This window comes from Cucurbita maxima, unplaced genomic scaffold (assembly GCF_002738345.1).
Source record: "Cucurbita maxima cultivar Rimu unplaced genomic scaffold, Cmax_1.0 Cma_Scf00008, whole genome shotgun sequence".
Classification (NCBI taxonomy): domain Eukaryota; kingdom Viridiplantae; phylum Streptophyta; class Magnoliopsida; order Cucurbitales; family Cucurbitaceae; genus Cucurbita; species Cucurbita maxima.
This window is the reverse complement of record NW_019272024.1, coordinates 3,624,665-3,645,319: the sequence shown is the minus strand read 5'-3', so window position 1 is coordinate 3,645,319 and position 20,655 is coordinate 3,624,665. Positions and strand designations below refer to the sequence as shown.

At 36.7% G+C, this 20,655-nt stretch overlaps 5 protein-coding genes across 11 annotated transcripts; 2 read left to right on the top strand and 3 right to left on the bottom strand.

Annotated features, from left to right (window-relative positions):
* Positions 1 to 502: 502 nt before the first annotated feature.
* LOC111483120 (polyadenylate-binding protein 2-like) lies at positions 503 to 3,545 on the top strand. The gene is made up of 6 exons (XM_023129260.1): positions 503 to 710; positions 822 to 924; positions 1,285 to 1,355; positions 2,602 to 2,793; positions 2,918 to 3,039; positions 3,124 to 3,545. The coding sequence occupies exons 1-6, from the start codon at positions 609 to 611 to the stop codon at positions 3,170 to 3,172; spliced, it is 639 nt and encodes a 212-aa protein (XP_022985028.1). The 5' UTR covers positions 503 to 608; the 3' UTR covers positions 3,173 to 3,545.
* A 1,758-nt stretch (positions 3,546 to 5,303) lies between these two features.
* Positions 5,304 to 11,026, top strand: LOC111483510. Of its 5 annotated transcripts, none has more exons than XR_002718379.1 (4): positions 5,305 to 6,126; positions 6,393 to 6,503; positions 7,462 to 7,618; positions 10,531 to 11,026. XR_002718379.1 is itself a non-coding variant. In XM_023129753.1 (3 exons), the coding sequence occupies exons 1-3, from the start codon at positions 5,485 to 5,487 to the stop codon at positions 7,543 to 7,545; spliced, it is 831 nt and encodes a 276-aa protein (XP_022985521.1). In that variant the 5' UTR covers positions 5,304 to 5,484; the 3' UTR covers positions 7,546 to 8,328. The 5 variants fall into 5 exon arrangements, 2 of the variants coding, with proteins under 2 accessions (XP_022985521.1, XP_022985520.1); XR_002718378.1 differs by lacking the exon at positions 10,531 to 11,026 and adding an exon at positions 8,392 to 8,474; XR_002718377.1 differs by lacking the exon at positions 10,531 to 11,026 and adding an exon at positions 7,721 to 8,330.
* Positions 8,510 to 10,560, bottom strand: LOC111483512 (caldesmon-like). The gene is made up of 2 exons (XM_023129756.1): positions 9,304 to 10,560; positions 8,510 to 9,165 (listed from the first exon to the last, which is right to left on the bottom strand). The coding sequence occupies exons 1-2, from the start codon at positions 10,523 to 10,525 to the stop codon at positions 8,621 to 8,623; spliced, it is 1,767 nt and encodes a 588-aa protein (XP_022985524.1). The 5' UTR covers positions 10,526 to 10,560; the 3' UTR covers positions 8,510 to 8,620.
* Positions 11,027 to 11,848: 822 nt separating the features above from the next.
* LOC111483511 (histone H3.3) lies at positions 11,849 to 13,395 on the bottom strand. 2 transcript variants are annotated; one of them, XM_023129755.1, is made up of 6 exons: positions 13,285 to 13,357; positions 13,009 to 13,061; positions 12,834 to 12,905; positions 12,658 to 12,734; positions 12,470 to 12,560; positions 11,849 to 12,367 (listed from the first exon to the last, which is right to left on the bottom strand). In XM_023129755.1, exons 3-6 carry the CDS (start codon positions 12,903 to 12,905, stop codon positions 12,197 to 12,199), a joined length of 411 nt encoding a protein of 136 aa, XP_022985523.1. In that variant the 5' UTR covers positions 13,009 to 13,061; positions 13,285 to 13,357; the 3' UTR covers positions 11,849 to 12,196. The 2 variants fall into 2 exon arrangements, with proteins under 2 accessions (XP_022985523.1, XP_022985522.1); XM_023129754.1 differs by lacking the exon at positions 13,009 to 13,061 and having other exon boundaries at positions 13,285 to 13,395.
* Positions 13,396 to 13,924: 529 nt separating this feature from the next.
* LOC111483509 (protein SCAI-like) lies at positions 13,925 to 19,748 on the bottom strand. Of its 2 annotated transcripts, none has more exons than XM_023129749.1 (10): positions 18,682 to 19,179; positions 17,729 to 17,935; positions 17,389 to 17,628; positions 16,378 to 16,444; positions 16,082 to 16,276; positions 15,856 to 15,947; positions 15,331 to 15,513; positions 15,111 to 15,247; positions 14,743 to 14,983; positions 13,925 to 14,246 (listed from the first exon to the last, which is right to left on the bottom strand). In XM_023129749.1, exons 1-9 carry the CDS (start codon positions 19,177 to 19,179, stop codon positions 14,803 to 14,805), a joined length of 1,800 nt encoding a protein of 599 aa, XP_022985517.1. In that variant the 3' UTR covers positions 13,925 to 14,246; positions 14,743 to 14,802. The 2 variants fall into 2 exon arrangements, with proteins under 2 accessions (XP_022985517.1, XP_022985519.1); XM_023129751.1 differs by lacking the exon at positions 13,925 to 14,246 and adding an exon at positions 19,397 to 19,748 and having other exon boundaries at positions 14,327 to 14,983; positions 18,682 to 19,265.
* Positions 19,749 to 20,655: the final 907 nt, after the last annotated feature.

Here is a 20,655-nt window from a genome sequence, read left to right as displayed (position 1 = left end):
ATAAATTAGACTAAAATACCCTTCTACTTTAATCAAATAAATCAACCTTCAAATTAAGGGATAATTATACCAAATCAAACTAACTAAATATTGAAAGCAATAATAAATAAATAAATAAATAACGAGTTCACTCCAATTTTGATACTCTCGCATTCACACCCATAAATATATATTAAATAAAGAGGCACAAAGATTTACGTGGTTTGGAGATAATAAATTTTCTTATCTCTACGGGTGGTAGCCAATCACTATAATTAAAGTGTTTACAAGTGTTTTTTTGTAGTCTCTTTTATAAAGTTATTCTCAATTGCTCAAGACAAATACAAAATGACAATGACTCCATATCTCAAAACAATGCAACCGCCTAACCAGCTAATTCTCATACATTAATTAGAACTAAATAAGAGTTAACATAATAAAGCTACCTACCTGCCAAAACAATACCAAATGAAGCAACAAATTTCTGTAGAGCCTAAATGGGCCGCTGAATATAGTTGGGTCGTGAGGTGGAGCAACTCTCTGGGCCCAACGATTTCGATTCTGTGCAGGCAGTTCTACGCATCGAGGAGATTTCTAGAAACGAAGGCGGAATTGCGAGCGAAAGGGAGATGGAGGAAGAAGAGCACGAGGTATACGGTGGAGAGATCCCAGTTGAAGGGGAGATGGACGGAGACGTTGACATGTCAGTCGCCGACGACGACGCCGTCAAGGTTTCCATTCGTTCTCTCTTTCTGTTTCTCCTGCTTAGGAAAAAAAAAACGGAAGAAATAATTGTTGTGATTTTTGTTTCTTTGTTCTTTGTGATCGTGTATGCGTTTCAGGAGCTTGACGAGATGAAAAAGCGGTTGAAGGAGATGGAGGAGGAAGCAGCGGCTCTCCGAGAAATGCAGGCCAAGGTTGAAAAAGAAATGGGAGCCGTCCAAGGTCGTTTTCTTATGATTACGTGTTATTGTTTTCGTTTATTAAGCCTTTAGTAATGGAATTTCTGAATTTAATTGGTTTCGTTGCTGTGATATTGTAAGCGATATGGAAGAAACCATGATTTTGGATGATATGGGTGAACAAATTATGATTGTGATTTTAGTGATATTTACCTGTCATAGTTTCGCTGATTTGGATGAACAAATTATGATTGTGATTTAAGTGATATTTACCTGTCATTGTTTCGCTGATTTGGATGAACAAATTATGATTGTGGTTTTTGACAGAAACCAAAATTTAGTTATCCGATCATGTTGGTTGGAAGTTTATTATTTATATCTATGATTGTTATGCTTGATGCAGATCCTGCTGGTACATCAACTAGTCAAGCAGGCAAGGAGGAGACTGACTCACGATCTGTATTTGTCGGCAATGTGAGAAGAAAAATGTCCCTACCGATGTTCTTTAGATTCGAGAAGCTTTTTAGTTGTTTGATCTTTGAAAAAATGTTGTTGAAATGAGAAATTTCTGCAAAAAATTCAAAAAGAAGGAAAGAAAGAAAGAAGAAATTTGTGAATGATGGTTGAAAGACTGGTTTAATGGGAAAAATCAGTGAGAAAAAGAAAGAAGGAAAAAAAAAATCTGAAATATCAAAAAACCATTAGTGAATTGTAGCATTTAGGGAAAGGGACTATTTCTAGTTGAACTTATGCTGTTGAAAGGCATGTGCTCTGGAGGCTGGAACTGTTAGATGTGGAATAACGATGTCGATGGTTCAGCTACAGTATGCTAGGGGTGTCTCCGAGGAAGCAGAGGCATTGTCATTTGTGTCTCACAAATGAGCCATTAAGGACAAGGCGAGGGTGTAAGATCATCGCTTTTTTGTGGCATTATTTTTCAAGTTTGTGCTTCGTTTGACCCAGTTAGACCAAGTATAGGATTTTAATGCATGCATTTCCCCTTAGCCAGTTACCTCTGAAAGAACTAAGAAGATATTAACTTATTAATCTAAGACTTTTCCTTTTAGTTAGAAACTCAACGTGTCATCTTCGTGCAGAGAGTCCATGCTTATTTCATTGTTAGATTGCAAAACTATGTGGACTTATAAGATTAATGTGGGAAATCTTCTACGTTGAAGAATAAACACCTCATTCTCAATCATTTCTAATATAGAACTGTTTTGAACTTCTTGTAATGGATTTCTTAAGCATGCATCTGTTATGTGATTCTCATGCCTCTAATTGAATGATACTTCAGTGTTACATATGTTCATTTAAACATATGATTTGGATCTTTGTGGCAACTCGGTGATTTGGTTAGAGTTATTTTTCTTGGCATAGTTTATGATTCTCTTCCCAGCCCATTGGAAGTTTGTTACTTCTTAATGTTGCTCTGGTGTATCTTATCCCAATACTTTGTTGATTGTGTGTGATAAAGTGTTCTTCTCTCTTCTTCCCTTTTTTTTTTCTTTTATTTGTACAAAGCTTCTTGATTTATAACTTTCTTAATCATAAAAACATACAAACTTAATTCTTGCTGTCTGATCTTTTCTCAAAGGAATTGCTAATATATTTATGTAAAGAACAGAGAACTCATAGAACTTTCTATTCATTGTTGATGGCACTTTACCATTTTATGTTTAAAGCTCTGTTTCAAGAATCGAAATCCTTGTGTTTGAAGGTTGACTATGCATGCACACCCGAAGAAGTGCAACAGCATTTCCAATCCTGTGGTACTGTCAACAGAGTGACCATTTTAACTGATAAATTTGGTCAGCCGAAGGGCTTTGCCTATGTAGAATTTCTTGAAGCTGATGCTGTTCAAGAGGCCCTCCTTCTGAATGAATCAGAGCTTCATGGACGGCAACTGAAGGTGAGTCTTTCATTTTTCTCGGTCTTCGCCAAAAAAAAGAAAAAAAAAAAGTTTCTGGCTCATTGGTTTGGTATGAATGTAGAGATATCATGCCTTTATTATTTGCTGCCATGATCCATTCCAGGTTTTGCCCAAGAGAACAAATGTTCCTGGCATGAAGCAATATCGTCCCCGTCGTTATAACCCATACGTGGGTTTTAGGAGACCTTATGCACCACCGTATTTTTATTCACCTTACGGCTATGGGTACAGTTTCGAGTGTCTTAATCCTGCATCACCATGAAATTCTTGATTTATCTAATTTCTTGATCCTTCAATATCCCATTGCAGGAAGATGCCTCGGTTTCGAAGATCGATGAGGTACATGCCCTACTATTAGATGCTAACATTGTTCAGGTTTGATAAGTTTGTCCTGAACGAGTTGTTGGTACTTGCTTCTGATCCTTGAGAGAACACAGAAATGATGTATGTCTATATTTACAATCTGTTATTGCCTAAACTGTCTTGGAAATTCACAATAATCAATTACTTTGCCGTTTCAATAAGCTTTTGCTCTATGACACTCCCAGAATCCATTGCCCAGCTTTAAGTCGATAGAGCTTTTAGACGACGTATGAGAATGATTCTTGTAAATACTTATAGGAAAAAAGTTAAGCCCATTGTCAGAACTGAGCTGCATATGATGCTTGTCTGTGCGGAAGAACTTGGAATTGAACCATGCTTAATGTAACATGGGTAAGATTTATATTTCCCACAAGTTTTTTTGTTTTCAATTATATCGGCAAATGTGGGGCAGTTTGCATGCACAGGAAAACTTGTAAGGGCTGGGGTGTACATGGTCTGGGTTGAATTGAGCTGGGGTGTACATGGTCTGGGTTGAATTGAGTTGGGTCGAGTGATTTTTTTTTACCCAATCCAATAGTTCGGGTTGGTTGGATAACCCAACCCAACCCGAAAATTTTCACAACCGAACCGAACTCTCTGTTTTCAGGTTGGGTTATCAAAAAAAAAAAATTTAGTTTTATTTATCTAACATTTATAAATTATTTTACAATCTTAAATATATTAAAAGCTCACCAACACAATTCTATCTATAATTATTTTTAAAAAAAAATCAATAAAAAATAATTATTTTTTAAAAAAAAAATCAATAAAAAAGTGAATAACATTGTTCAATGTTAAGACAGAAATCAAATAAAAAGTAACAAAAAGTAACAAAAATATAAGAATAAATAAAAGTGAGTAACAAAATAATAAAAATATAAGAATAAATAAAAGTGAGTAACAAAAATATAAGAATAAATAAAAGTGATTAGCTTATCATGAAATTAAATAATTAATAAAAATGATTTGATTAGTTTTGAGATTATATAACAAAAATAAAAAATATATAAAAATAATTTAATTGAAATACACTCAATTTAAATTTATAGTATTAAAATATTTTAAATATAGATATATATATAAGAAATCTAGCATCAAACTTAATCAACTCGAAGCTTTTGCCCACAAATCCAAAATCGAACTGATTCAAAAAAATGAATATAAACCCTACCCAAAATGCTAATTCGACCTAATCCAACCCCCAAATCCTACCCAAAATGCTAATCCAACCCAACCTAACCCAACCCTTATAGTTCGGGTTGAGTTGATCCAGATTGTCGAGTTATGTGTGCACTCCTATAAGTGGCTTCTATAACTTTGTTAATCTATGATAGTTTCATATCCAAGTTTTAACCTTCCAAGTAAATTAAACACATTTGAGCCTATAATAATACTAACACTAAGTTAGTCTAATTTGAGAGTAATTTTTTTTTATTTTACCAAATTTGATTAAAATGTGTAAACATGAAATTGTCATTTTAATTCTTTTTAATTTTATAATTTTTTGAGTCTAACATGAAAAACTAATAACATAATATTTTGTGACGGTAGAAAATAAAAAAAATAAATAATGTTAAAAGTCGATTATGGACTAGAACTAATTTTAAAATTAATGAAAAAAAATATAGAGATTAAATTTAGAGATGACGAAGAAATCAGTTAACTTTTTATAAAAAAAAATAAATAAATAAATAAATAAAATAAAATAAAATAAAATAAATTAAGTAATTGTCGTTAATCCATATAATTATTTACTAAATCACGATTAAGATAGATTATTATTATTTAAGCTTATAAATGATTTACCTGTTTGAATAATGGCTATATTTGCGATAATTATTTAAAATTAATATTTTTTTTAATAAAAAACTATCCATTAAAATTAAGTAAATTATCATTAAAAATGAAAAGTTAAATATATGATTTAGTTTTAATGTAGTAGCATTCTTTTAATTTAATGATTATTATTTATAAAATTCAATTAACGCTTCAAAAAAAAAAATTCGAACTATCCCACCAAACTAGTTTACAAATATTAAGAATATTTAACGCTTATAAATATTTTAATATTTAAATTTTATGAAATTTTTGTAATAAGATATTTACGGGGAGTGCCACAGCGCCATGCCACTGGCTCGCCACTCTCTGGTCTTCTCAGACGCCTGTGTTGGTGAGGTCCACTGTTATCACCCGAGTGACCAACAATCTCCATTAATGGTAACTCTGCTTCTACCCATTTTCGTTCCTGAGAAGAAGCATTAAACATCTTCAACAAGCGACCTCTAATTCTCCTGTATTTCTCTGAAAATGTCATTGCCTTCTCAGATTCTCTTCAGATGTTCGAGCCATTTGAAGTTTTGTTGCTTCCCCAACTCGTTTCCTACAAACAACAGTTTCTTCTCTCTCCCAATTTCTCCTCGATCCCTCAATCAACTTCATCAATTCCATCTTCATGCACATAACAATTCAACCTCCCGCTTTCGGAGTTATTGTCAATACGGCATTGGAGCTTTCGAATCCGAAGACGTTGCGCAGAGTAACGACAAGGATGGTGGCGATTTCGATTTAGAATCGGTTCTTTTGTTCTCTGAATTGTTTTCTCTCTTTTCTTCGGCTGTTTTCTTGGTTGTTTTTGTTGTGAATTTCGTGGGTTCGAGTTCGAAGAGAGCGCTTAGGGTATTGATGGGTGATAGGGTTTTGATTTGGGGCTTTCCTCTGCTAGTGGCTACCGCTGTTCTTAACTCGTGGATTCGAAGACGACAATGGAGACGAATTTGTGGGGTAAAACGGAGCGGTGGGTTGAAGGTGGATTTGTTGGATAGGATTGAGAAATTAGAGGAGGATTTTAGGAGCTTGACGACCGTGATTCGGGGCATGTCTAGGAAGCTTGAGAAGTTGGGCATAAGGTTTAGGGTAACACAAAAAACTCTGATGGATCCAATTGTTGAGGTATTCTTATCTCTCTTTTTTGTTTGTGATCTGTGTTAATACTCATAACCAGTGGATTGAATTGCTTAATTATTCTCTGGGGTCAAACCTGTTTAGCATCAGTGTTCTTGTGGGTATATATATATATATATATATATTGATTCATGGGATGGAAATTATTGTATGGTGTAGATTTTTCATTGAGCTGTTGTTTTTGTTTTTGTTTTGTTTTGTGTTTCCGTTTTCCTGTAAGTTTGTTTTGTGTTTTTGTTTGTACGCTATTAAAGACGGCAGGTTTAGCTCAAAGAAATTATGAGGACACTCAAACTTCGGCTGTGCAAGAAGATGTTCTTGAGAAAGAACTCCTTGAAATACAAAAGGTCTTACTAGCCATGCAGGTAAAAGTTCAAATGATTATTATAAACTCTGTCGTTTACATTTATTACTTTTTATATGTTGTGTTAGGAATCACGAACTTTCACAATGGTATGATATTGTCCACTTTGAGCATAAGCTTTCGTGGCTTTGCTTTTGATTTTTTCAAAATGTCTCATACCAATGGAGATAGGGTTCTTAATAATCTTCAACAATCTTCCACTCGAACAAAATACACTACCGTAGAACCTCCCTTGAGGCCTCCTTCTCTGGAGCTCTCAAACAGCCTCCCCTTAATTGAGACTCGACTCCTTCTCTGAAGCTTTCAAACAAAGTACACCATTTGTTCAACACTTGAGTCACTTTTGACTACACTTTCGAGGCTCACAACTTTTTTATTCGACATTTGAGGATATTGACATGGCTAAGTTAAGGGCATGACTCTGATACCATGTTAGAAACCACGATCCTCCACAATAGTATGATATTATCCACTTTGAGCATAAGCGCTCATGACTTTGCTTTTGATTTCCCCAAAATGACTCATACCAATGGAGATAGTGTTCCTTATCGATAAACCCATGATCTGATCTTCTTCTTAATTAGCCAATGTGGGATTACTCCTCTCAATAATCGTCTGGATGGATGTATGAGATTGGATGAGGGTTCCTTGGCTTCAATGTGTTATATATACTTATTTCACAATCAATAGGCAAACTATAGACCAGCTTTTATAATTTTTTGAGGAATCCTTAATTTTGTCTTTGGACTAATATGCGATATGTTATTCGATTATGTATGCTCTTGAGATGATCTTTTTCATCTTGTGATTCTGAAGTTAGTCTTGCAAGAAAAGCAGGTTGATTTTGGTAAGATTTCATTGTTTGGTGTGTCGATTACGCAATATCGTTCTAAGAATGAGACTAAAGAATGAAGTTTGCTAAAAACTTATTGGAGTTTCTGCAATGATTTCATGTGTAGGAGCAGCAGCAAAAGCAACTTGAGCTGATTGTTGCCATAGGAGAAAAAGGGAAGCTGACGGAAAGCAAACAGGCACTTGATTAAGAACGAACAAGAATGGAAAGACGCAATTCTGCCAATGAGGATTCAAAAGAACGGGAAGCTTATGAAATCTGAGGTAGGATCCTCATAAAACATTTCCCATTCATTATCAATCTTTTTTGTTGTGATTTTAAGTTAGAACTTGCCTCTTCCTTATATTTATAATTGAAAAAAGCAGCAAATTGATTAATAGAAAGGAAAGGAGCATCCAAAACTTATGATTTGGGTTTAGTAGAAGAGCACTGAAATGGAATATCTACACAATAAGAAGGATTGTTTCTATACTTGTGTTCTTGTGGCTGCTGTTTTCAAGTTTTCAAGTTTTGGTTGAGCCTTTTGAGCAATGGTATGGACCATGGAATTTGGAAGATTCATAGAGCATGATGAAGAACTTGAATTGTCTAAGAGTCGTAGTTAAGAGTTGAGTGAATTTAGAGTCGAGACTTGGATGATCATGACATGAAAGTGTAGACAACCACCTACATTGGAAGTGAAAGAAGCAAAATGATATATTAGAAAAGAACGAACAGTCAGTGGAGCCAACTTGAGCATAGCTTTACTGATTAAGACATATGTTCTCAATCAAGAAGTTAGAGGTTCGAGTTCTCCCACTCCTTATTGAACTCAAAAAAACATTCCATGGTGAGGGACATGTTGGAAAGGTTCTAGATGCATTCGGGTTGAATGAAATTTTCATCTTTGAGTGAACATGTTAAGAATGATAAATGTAACCTTCGGACTTGGTCTGTCATTTAACTCGTTGAGTTTAAGATGTGATAATTATGGTACATAAACCCGTGTAGTCATCTCTACTTGAACAGTTGCATCCCATTGATATCAATTATATAGGTTAGATTCAACATACAGATACACTCGAAGAACCGCGTCCCATCTCGAAGGGCCTCATTCTGTCAACATCAATTGCGATCAGGTGATTCTTGAAAGCAGGTATGTTGAAGCATTGTGATTCAATAATAAAGATATATTTGACAGAAAAGAAACTGATAAATACAGAGTGGTAAGCTCTACTTGGTATGGCATGAATTTACAGTTTTACAGAAAAAGATGAGAAAAGAATTCACTCAGGTGATTGTTCCTTCTTCGGCGGAACGGTCCTCCTCCTCAACATCAAAAGATCCCCAAATCTCCTCATCAATGCCTTCTTCTTCCTTGAATTCCTATCACCATCCAACTCATCCAGGTTCCCCTCTTCCAACGGATCAAGGTCCTCATCATTCATCATCTCCCCATCTTCACCACACAGAGAAAATGAGTGCTTCCTTTCATGTTTCCTGGGCGAACCAGGCGAGTCGACATCATCGAAAATCGACCCTTTAAGCGTCTCCTCCATTTCAGGCTCTTCCTCCTTCTCTTTCTCTTTCTCTTCTTCCACCTCCTTCTTCTTCTCTGGCATGATTCTCATGTCCAAGAAACTGAAACTGAAAGCCTTCCCTAGCCTTCTCCCAAATGTATCTTCCTTCTCCACTGGAGTTGGACTTGGATTCGGATTCGGAGTCGGACATGGACTCAATGGTGGCTTCGATTTTGTAATCTCCACTTGCTCCTTGCCTTCTTCTTTGCTCTTGCCTTCCTCTTTGCTCTTGCCTTCTTCTTTGCTCTTGCCTTCCTCTTTGCTCTTGCCTTCTTCTTTGCTCTTGCCTTCTTCTTTGCTCTTTCCTTCTTCTTTGCTCTTGCCTTCTTCTTTGCTCTTGCTTTCCTCTTGGCTCTTGCTTTCCTCTTGGCTCTTGCTTCCATCTTTACTTTTGTTTTCTTCTTTCTTATTTGCATCTTCTAGCAACTGCTTCAGCTCCTTAATCTCCTCTAGAGCTGCAGCTTGGCTGACTTTGAGAGTTTCATTCTCACTGCTGACAAAATCCAATGCATTTTCCTTCTCAGCCAAACAGTCCTTTAGCTGTGAATTCTCCTCTATTGCAATCCCTGCAGCTTCCTTGGCCACACTGGCTTCATTTAAGGCCTGTTTTAGAATGTCCCTCACTTTCTTAATCTCTTCTTTTGATGTCATGTTCTTAAGCTCTGCTAGCCTCAGGGCATCCATCAAACGGCGATTCTCTTGCTGGGCATTGTATCTGTCTTCTTCAGCACTTCTTATGCAGTCCACTAAGCTTGTTTCTCTCCCACTCCATGCCACTAGAGACTCCTCTGCTTCCAATCTCAGCCTGTCCACTGTGCTCTTGTACAAATCTGCATCTTTTCTTGCATCTTGCAACAAAGATTTGTACTTTTCCTCTGTGTATTTCAATGTTGTTTTCAAATTCTCTGCTTCATCTTTTGTTTGCATTAACTCCTCTTCGACTGTGCTGTATTTTCCCTTCAAATGACTCGCTTCTGTTGCTACCTCTTTCAATGCCATTGCTAGATCATCCATGGCTTTCTTGTTGTTCTCCTCTGCCTCTGTAGCCAATTTTAGCTCGTTGTTTAGCAGAAACAGACGGTGTTTTGTCGATTCGAGCTCGGATTTCATCCTGTCGAATTCATTTTTTGTTGTAATGCTCTGTTTTGGATTGTAGATGTAATTGGTGATGGAAGAACATTTCTCAAGTTTTTCACGAAGGGATTGGATCTCTAGTTTTGATTCTTCGAGCGAAATCTTCGTCTGTTCGAGATGTTTTGTCTGTGCAGATAGCAAATCCTTGGTTTTCTCTTCTGATTCTTTGGAAATTTTGTACTTTTTTTCGAGTTCTTCAATTCTTGTTTGGCTTCGTGATTCAGAGCGTTTCAAAACAGAGAGCTCCTTTGCCAGCTTTGCCAAATTAGAATCCTTCTCTACCAATTTAAGCTCCAATTCCTTAGCTTTTCCCATCGCCAAGTCTCTGTCTCTCTTCACAGATTTCAACTCGGTAATGAGTTCTATATCGACCTCGTCCGCCATTTTCTGTATCTCATTAAACATTAGAAGCTCTGTTAAATCTATTTCGTCTTCCTCTGCCACTACAGATTTATCATCTGTCTCCTCTGTTTGCATCTCAGAAACTCAGCAGATCAAATCTCCTGAGGAATGGGAAAAACAAACAAAACCCAGATTTTCTAGAAATCAAAATTTAATAGTAAATGAAAAGAAACGAAGAAAGAATCAAAATTGAAGAACAGGAAGATTCAAGGAAGAAGAGCAGGTCAAATGGCAGAAAACCTGAATCATTCAAACCAAACTTCTGCAAGAAAGGGAAACGTACCGAACCGGAGTTGGTGAAAGAACAGGCAATTCCATTCAAAGGAAAACGATAGAGAATTGGGAGATTGCAGTAAATCTGGGAGAAGAAGATGAATTGAGAAGAAGAAATTTGGAGAGAGAGAGAGAGAGAGAGAGACAGAAGAGAGGTTTGGAAATGAAGGAAAACCCGATGTTGGCGGTGTTCCAGTAAACCAACCAGCGGGCTGAAATCTTTGTCGATGCTAAAATATTAAAATGCTAGAGAAGCCAATTAGGCCTTTTTAAGTAATGGTATAATAATTAACCTATTTATAATTTATTTTTTATAACTATCTTTGATAGAGGGGTGGATGGAAATCAACAGATAGGTGCCTTATAATGAATTTTCAAAGGCAATTACAAAATTTGTCCTTATCATTTAATTGAAACGAGAAAAGTAAATAAAATTAAAAGATTCAAGTTGTGGGGAGAAAATGAATTTGATTTATATAATGAAATCAAAGGATGGTAATATTATGTATATACTTTTCCAGGCTGCAAACGGAATTTTCCTCTTTGAAACAACCACCAATTTTATGACCAAACGGTGGCTGGCTTTTTATTAGTTTCCAGTTTCTTAATTGCTTGATTTTGTTGAATCAATTAACAAGTACATTGCACACCACATTTTTTGGTACGTAAAAGCACATTTACATAATATTAAGGTGGTCCAAATCAAATTCAGCTTTCATAAACCAAACTTATCATGTCAGGACGCACCCTTCAATGTATAACCACTCGAACTTACCCTTCAATGTCGGACTCCAATATCATTGGTAATCACTCGAACTTACCTTCATAATAACTCACTACATATCACCATCACGCTACTGACACACCACTCAAAAATATTCTCCACTACACACCACTCAAAAATATTCTCCACTATAGTTCACCCTTGTAATCGCCCAAACCCATAAGACATTTTAAAAGAAGTGATTTTCACGCTCATGAAATATTTGTTTCCCCTACTCAACAGGATCTCACAACCTAATAGTTCAGTTATATTTATTTGCTGCTATGGTGGGTAATTGATTGCACATTAGATGAGGTGAGAAAATCTCACAATGAACACAAATCAATGACATACAGAATTAAGCTAACAAATCGGGGCACTAAAAATTAGAAGTGATAGGTTATAATCCAACAAATATTAGCTTGGCTGCATACCCCAACAAAACACAATCAATGAAATACAGAATTAAGCTCCTCCATCCTTTAAAAAGAAGAACAAGAAACAAATCATCCAACACCTAGACTATAACATCCACAAGGCAAAGCATTATGCCTTTTCACCATATTTCACTACAAGTTTTCTAGTATGGCTATCTACCAACGTTGCTAAAAACAAAAAATAAGAACCTTCCAACATCCATCATCAATTGGGTCTTTAATCACCTCCTCCTTGCAGCCAATTCCATCCACCAAACAACAATACATCACCTTCTAAGCACGTTCGCCCCGGATTCTCCGAGCCAACTGGATATCCTTGGGCATTATGGTAACACGCTTGGCATGAATCGCACAGAGATTGGTGTCCTCGAACAACCCAACAAGGTATGCCTCTGCTGCCTCTTGCAAAGCCAGAACAGCGTGGCTCTGGAAACGCAGATCAGTCTGCACCCAAGCAATTAACAACCTTAAACTTTCTATAACAAACCCAGCAATGTCACCACAATGAAGGAAATGAAACATATAGCAATGCATAGAAGAACATACCTTAAAGTCCTGGGCAATTTCACGAACCAACCTCTGGAAAGGCAACTTCCTAATCAAAAGCTCAGTACTCTTCTGATACTTACGAATTTCACTGCACGAGCCACAAGGAATGAGTAAGCTAATTGCTTGATCCAAATGGCAATCCCCTAGAAGAAAACCCGAGGAAACAAAAAACCATTTATACTCACCGAAGAGCAACTGTACCAGGACGGTATCTGTGGGGTTTCTTCACCCCTCCTGTGGTTGGCGCGGACTTACGAGCAGCCTACATACAAGAATTCATGCAAAACGTAAACAAATAGAGAACTAAGAAATATCACATTAAATTCATCAACAAAACCTCATGCAAGAAACTAGAACAAACCTTAGTGGCAAGCTGCTTCCTGGGAGCCTTTCCTCCAGTAGATTTACGGGCGGTTTGCTTGGTACGGGCCATCTGCACAGAAACAAATCACAATTCTGAATTTCATTCAACTCTGAGAGCCAATTTCATTTATTAACAACTATCAAATTCACTTGTGAACAAATAACACGAATACCTAATGATATCAACTATCAGGAAAGAGTTGTAAAAGCTTGCGTATCAGGCAACCTAGGAAAATCCGAAAAGTTCTAACAACTCGAAACCTAAATCTAGATACACAATCGAAAGCGGAGAACAACGAAGAATGAGACGAATTATCGATGAAAACAGAAAGATCGAATACTCAGAAGAAGAGAATTCAAAAACAATCTAGAACCCTAATCCTATTACCTAGTAAGGAAATCAGAAAAAACAGAAGAAAATAGAAAGTAAAAGAGAATTTAAGACCAACCTGATTTCGCTTCTTCGGGTTTTTTCTTCTCTCTCGGGCGGATCCCTTACTCCCTCTACGAAGCCAAAAGTTCAAACGATCATGCAGTTGTGGCGTATATATAGCGTCGTATATGAAGAAAGAATCTGAGGATCGGACGGTTAGGAGAGCATATCCGTGTGTTTTTTAGGTGTGCGAATCTAACGGCAAATGAGGACTTAAGTTGTGTTTTCTCGAGTACAATGAACGGTCGCGATGTGATAATGAAAGGCTAGACGAGGATCGTGAGGATACAATTCTCGTTTCCTATTGGTTGAAATTGCGATAAATCTGTGGCATTTTTTTTTTTTAATTTTGGTTAAGGGCGGGGGATTAGAGAATCAAACCGTGAATTGATTACCCTTTTTCAGGGCTCTTTAGATTTTGAATTTGTCAATATAGGCAATTTATTTTTCTTTTTCGTTTATTTTTTTATTTTTCCATTTTTCCTTTGGAGGATAATAAATAGACCTATTAATTCGCGCCACGTAGGATTTATCCAGTTTTTTGGTGGCTGGAATTGCAATATTTTTCTATAAGCCATTTTATTTTTTCCTTTAAAATTTTAAAAGTTTTATTCCAATTCATAAAATTTATATAAATTTTTATTTCGGTGATGCCCTTCAATCACCATATCTATGTCTCGCTCGCAAGGAGCCATTTGCATAAGAAGAATAACGTCAATAGTTACAAACAAAGAAGTCAGAGTCAATGAGACATGCGCCGATCAAGTGCTAGATTGTGCACAACGCACGTCCTTATAAGGGACGATATTGCTACGAGAGAAACAACCATAATTGAGTGAAAGAGAGCCCGCAAGAATGGGTTGCTCACCTCCAAAGAGTGTTCCAAGAGAACAATATTTGAGTGGAAGAGTCCTCCAAAGTGTGCACAAACACGTCCTTATGGGGGAGAGAAACAGCCATAATTGAGTGGAAGAGAGCCTGCAAGAATGGGTTGCTCACTTCTAAAGAGTGCTCCAAGAGAACAATATTTAACAAAAGCTAGAGAAAATTGCGATCCATATCTAAAATAATTTTGAAAAAATATAGGAAAAAAAGAACCACAACATGAAACTCAAGATTTGTCACTTTTGTACAAGAGTGAGGAGTGTCATTTCTCTGCTTCAATTTACTTATTTTTTTCCTTCCTTTTTTTTTTTAACAGAGAAATGAAAAGGAATAAGCAAAAAGAAAGAAAAAATCTCCATGGCTGGCTTAACAGAAACCTACAATAAATTATCACACACTCAGCTAACTAAACAGTAAACCCACCTAGAAACTTAAGAAACCAACAGGCAGACCATAAACATTAAAATGGAAGGCAACCACCATCACACTATCAGTGTTTCATAAGTTTAGCTTCAAAACGAACACCAATTCCAGATCCTACTGTAACTCTCAACAGATCAATGGTGTTATGTTTCGATTGTGAACTGACCTTGAGAAGGCAGATTTTGTACTCGATTCCGGACGGTCTTTCGCAATATCTAGATTGTGATTACGCTTCGTGGAAGTTAAATAAGTCAGCAACATTAAGATGATTTGCTAGACGACGAATTGCTGAGATGACGACTCCACAATTCGAAGAGATAGCGTCGGGAAGACAAGGCAGACAAATAGGAAGGTCGTCGTCTTCTTTAGTATTGAAGAATGATAGCACGGATCGGCAGAATATAAATCTGCAGATTATGGAACAAAAGAAAGAGATAATTCCACATGATTCAGGCTTCCATAAGAACAAACAAAAAAAAGCTTCTGTACGTATAGCATTGCATAAGTAACACATGCAACTTGACGGGAAAATACCTGAGAATGAGACGGCGTAAAAAATGATCAGACAAAACTTGAGCCCAAACGATATTTAAGCTAGTTGATGTACAAAGAATTATTTCCCACTCGGAAAATGCGGAGGAGATGATGGTCTCAGCATCATTGTAAACATCCTATAAGTGGGAATAAGTTGTGAATCAAACGGAAGTCCCGAACGTGTTTAACGAGAAAGTTTTGACAATTATAATGAACTTACTATATCCAAATTGGCTGAGGACAGGCCAACCATTTCGCAAAATGCAGGCAGAGGGGCAGTCAAGAAAAAAGTAAACTGACTTCCTGATTGAATTGTATCAACATTTAAGGGATTCTTGAATGCAGGCCTCAATGGTGAAAGAAGTATGGCGGCAGTCTCTCCTCTCTCTGCCCCATGTAGAGCCTGAAAATCAAATATTGATTCCAAGTGAGCAGTCGGATTGACTCGAGCGTTGCAACATGACTGAGTATTGCATTTTATATGTAAGAAAATTCAATGAGATGAATTCTATGATGGTCCTGCAAGACTTGTGGTTTTGCCAAATAAAATTTCATAACACGCCAAAATGCATCATAGACAAATTGACAAATTGAAATGACTTCTTGAAGTATTGTGTCGATTCAGACCAGTGGAACAAAAAATGAGAAACATCCACCTATCAAGAGGAAATTTAATTTTCAATATAGCAGTGTGAAGCAAACCATTATGACCTGGCAACATTTGTAAAAGTTTTGACAAACCTGCCTTGAATGCATGGCTGTTGTTACTGTCGACTATCAAGAAAACAGGTCTACGTGTAAAAGGTATTATATCACCAGGGTATAAAACGTTTGGACCTGAAAATTCAAAAAGAAAAAAATGATGTCCAAGTCATCAATGAAATTGGAAACAACAAAGAGCTGGAATGATGAAGCATCCACATTATTCAATAGCAAAGACCATTGCGAGAGAGAACGAGAGGACTCTGTACCTCCATTACCCCTATGCCCAAACCACAAATACTCATCATAAAGGTCACTCGATCCTGGCTTCTGACTCTTACAGGATTCGGGTAGAGCATTACAATTTTCTCGTGAATTTTGAGCGATGACCTTACTTTTCAAGGATTTTCTTGATTCCCCCCCATAGCTTGCTGTTTGATGGACACTGTTTTGACAGCATTTCCCTGCACAAATTATCGTTGATTGTCAATAAATAATAGTAAAATGGGAATGAAAAAGTCAAATCATTTTCACTTGAATCATTTGATTATAGAAGGATACTAACCTGCTGCAGATAGATAAATCAGCATGATACTATCTGGAAGGAGCTCCTCACAAATTGTGGCCATGACCTGCTCATGAAACGAGATGCTCAATCGAAAGTTTTTATTATTTAAAAAAATAAGAAAAAGAAAATGGCAGGTACAGGAACCACCCACTCCACCTGTCAATCATGATATGGAGCAGGAATTTTCAGAATAAAAACCTAGTTCAGATTCAGAAATGGCCTATTGATAACTTAAAATGACTAATAATGTTGTGATCTTGAATTAAAAGGTTTCTTTTGCAATTCTACAAAAGATAGATCGTGATTATCATTTTTTTTTTTTTTAATAATTCTATGAGTGTCTGCGCCAATTTGCATACACCTCAATTATTTTCATGGAACAACAGACTAACTCTACTATGTTTGATTATTAAGGTAACTCGTGGAATATCAAATCCTAATAGGTGGTCATGGTGTTTTGAACATATTCCCACTAAGGTCATTCTTATTTACAAGGTCCTAATTGACCACCAGGCAATTCCATGGTTGTTGGTAGTTTTAACGTTTGTTAAAGAGGATTTTTAATTGTCAGCCAGAACAAGAGAAGAGGAAAGTGAGTAAGGCAGGTAAATATTTGGATACATAACTACGGGAGAAAGATCCCTTTCTAGATGCTATCAACCTTTGTATTCTCCTTTGATTTAGTAGTATACATCAGTTCCTATCGGTATTAGATAACATAAGAAGCTAGTCAAAGCTAATAAGTGCAAGCGGAAGTAGTTCATAGCTTCAGGGCATTCTATAACGTGTGACAAGCTGTAAGGAATAACTTATAACCAATTCAGACGAGTGATAAGGCAACATCTGGAAATCAGAGCATATGGGGAAATGAAATGCCGAAATTGCTCCACTTAAAATTGAAAATCAACCACTCACTAAAGGAGGCAAAAAAGGCTAAGAATTGAATAAATTAGAAACTTTGCCATGCAACTGAAGCAGTAAGAACTTCATGAATAAGTTAAAACTTACAGCTATCAAATGCGTCACAGATGGTCGATAGAGGATAGCTTTCTTTGGATTTGGAGGTAAAGATGGATCAGTAATATCAGTAGATAAGTTAATATCAATTATTCCAGACGCCCCAGAATAATCAATGGCAGCTCCATTTTCATTGGGTTCAACTGGATGCTTTTGGTAGAAGAAACCAGGCTCCCATTCTAGACATTGCAGCATTCTATAAGTGTCCAAAGTAATTTCTGCAAATTTAACCTGAAAGTTATAGTACATGAAATCAGTAAAATTTATCAACATTCATCTCATTCAAGATTAATTGCAATAGATGGGGAAAAAAAAAGGACAATGAATCCACCTCATTTCTGTGGTAGCTAGTCAGAACGGCATCTCGGAATTTAAGAACCCTCTTGGCATGGAAACGTGCTACAAACGGAAGGGACGACAGATGGGAATCAAATGCAGTAGAGTAACGCAAAGGTCTGACATTCATCGAGGCGGTTGCAACATTCATGAAGCAGAAAATTTCTTGTACAACTAGCCTCCATTCCTTAAAGTCAGTAGCCTAGAAGCAATAGTTAAAATGCCTCAGTTATGCAACTCAAAAGCTGTTCAAGTAAAATAAAAGAGAATGCTAATAATTGGACCGAGCTGGGGTGTTAAAACCATTCTCATTCTTCAAAGATTACACATGAAACTCTGTGAAGTATGAACGTAACCCATGTGAGAAAGTTCTCCAAAAGCACAAGATCCGGAAAAATCTTAAATGCAGCAAATCAACCATGATTCTAATAAGAAATCTCCCGAGTTCGGTGTATTGCTAAGTTCAATTTCAAAGCCACCCACAAAGCAGCCAAAATAATTGAAGGTAAAAGAAAAGCTACCCCTCCAATGTTCGCATTTGTTGCGACCCTGGTTAAATTTCCCTTTTCCCTTTTGTTGTTTGATAAGAAAAATTGGAGTAAATTTCTTAATACAACCCTGTCAGATATAAATAATCCCAGAGACATAAAGGTGATAAATAGTGTAAGCATATCATAAATGTTCCACTTCTATGTCGGGTTGGGCAGCTGAGAAGGAATGAAATGAAAGGGGAACAACTATAAATGTGCTCTTCAATTCAACAAAAAGACAAAAAGAAAAATTAAACTACTATTCAGAATTATGATAGTGAAAGAAAATCACCGAGAAATCTAAGTTATACAGGGTCTAGACAGCATTCAATCAGAAGCCAAACGAAGAAAGAATACGCTGGATCATGAACAGAAAAGAAAACAATCAGTTATAATTATCGCGCAAATGAGAAATTACCCGGAAAGCGGCCTTGCTATCGTCCACCAGAGCCTTCAATCGTTCCGCAAGAACCTGAACTGTGTCCGTACGATTCAAAAACAACGAAACCATCAAAAACCTCGCGTAAAACCTCAGTTCCTTGAACCTCGCTCCCAGATCCTTTCTCGAATTCTTCGATCCCTCAAAATAGCTTCGATTAAGAATCGCTTCATAGAAGATATAGGCTTCAATCAAAAACCTGGCCTCACTGGTTCTCATATAATGCCCAAAGTAAAGCTGACCGATCCGGCTAGCGATCTCGCCAATTTCCCAGCGGTTGAGACCAGATTCAACAAGCTTAGCACGGTATTCCTGCTGGTGCTTCCAGAGACGCATATAAGCCTTGAAAACCTTATGAAAGTAGTGGTTGCTGTCCATACGCCCGTAGGCCGGGACGTCTTGGACCCTAGCGAACTTCCGGTTGGCGCTCTCCACCAGAGCTCGGAAGGTCTTCGCTGCAGACTCGTTGTCGGTCATTACGGAGGTCTCAATTCCCAGACCGGCAGTCACAATCTCCGGCTCTCATCGAACAAAAAACAGAACAACCGAAACTGCAAAGTTAACTATCAAAGAAAAAAGAAGAAAGAGAGCTTCCTTCAGAGAAAGAAACAAAGTGTGCGCGCGCGCGAGTATGTCTACGACCTTATACGATTCAGAGCAACAGAGAGAAAGAGAGAGAGAGAATTTGTTGGACCTTTTTGCTTGGGGACTCGTGAGGAGTTTAATTCTATTGTGGCGTCATAAATCAAACCATTTTCTCTCTTTCATCCTTCTTCTTCCTCGTTCCTCCTCGAATCTTCCTTCGCTTTTAACTTCGTCGTATGAAACAGAATTTGGATTTGAAATCCGGCAAAAGTATGGTTGCAGAGGCGGCGGAGAGGGGCCGGAAATGGCAGGAATTTTGGCGGCTATGGCGGAGAAAGAAGAAGGACTCAGAAGTGTGGGAGCTTTGTTTTTTGCACTTGCCATTATATCATGTCATCTTAAATCGTGGCCGTTGATTGATGCCATGCAGATTTTGATCCAACGGTTACTTACTGAACCGGACTTTTGGGCCTACTATTTTCCACGTCACTATTCTGTTTTTGCTCTCTGAGTCAATTCACTTCATAGGCTCACAATTTTTTTCTCTTCTTTTATTCCTCTCCTTTATAATAAATTCTAAACTTTAAAATTATACCATAAATCTCTAAAATATTTAATTTAAAAAATAAATATTTTTTTAATGTACCTGACTTCGTCTAATTATTGGAATATATTTTAAATCACATAATCAGTAGAAAGTGAAAAGACTGAGATACAAATGATATTAGAGTCAGACACTAAACTATGTGCCAGCGAGCAGACTGTCTCTTGAAGAGGGTAGACACAAGGCAATATACCAGAAAGGACACTAGGCCCCGAAGAAAGTGAATTTGGCGGGGCCCACATCAATTAGAGAGAGGAACGGGTGACAGAGTGAAAAAGACTTTTATTATAGCTCGATATATGGAAATAGATTAATAGGTGAATTAATGCGATTAAAAGGACTTTGGATTCCTTGCAGGTGGCAGAGGTAGACATTCCTATAGTTAGGGGAGGAATTAATGCTACCAAATAATTACAAACTTAGGACCATTTTAAAATATTACCAACATTAATGTATATCACCATTATTATGAAATACATTAGAGCTTGTATTATAATCCATACTATATGTTTCCAATAGCCATTAAAATCATATTCAATTTTATTAAATTTAAAATTAAAATAGAAATTAACAATGGAATAACTATTAAAAAAAAAAGGGTAATAAATTAATGAAACCAGGAAAATGGCTCTGGTATGACATGCATGCAGGTAAGCGTCATAACGATGTCGTTTTCGTGTTCTTTCAAATTATTATTATTATTATTATGGATCATATATTAAAATGTATATTTATATATAATAATGAGACGAAATGAAATAATA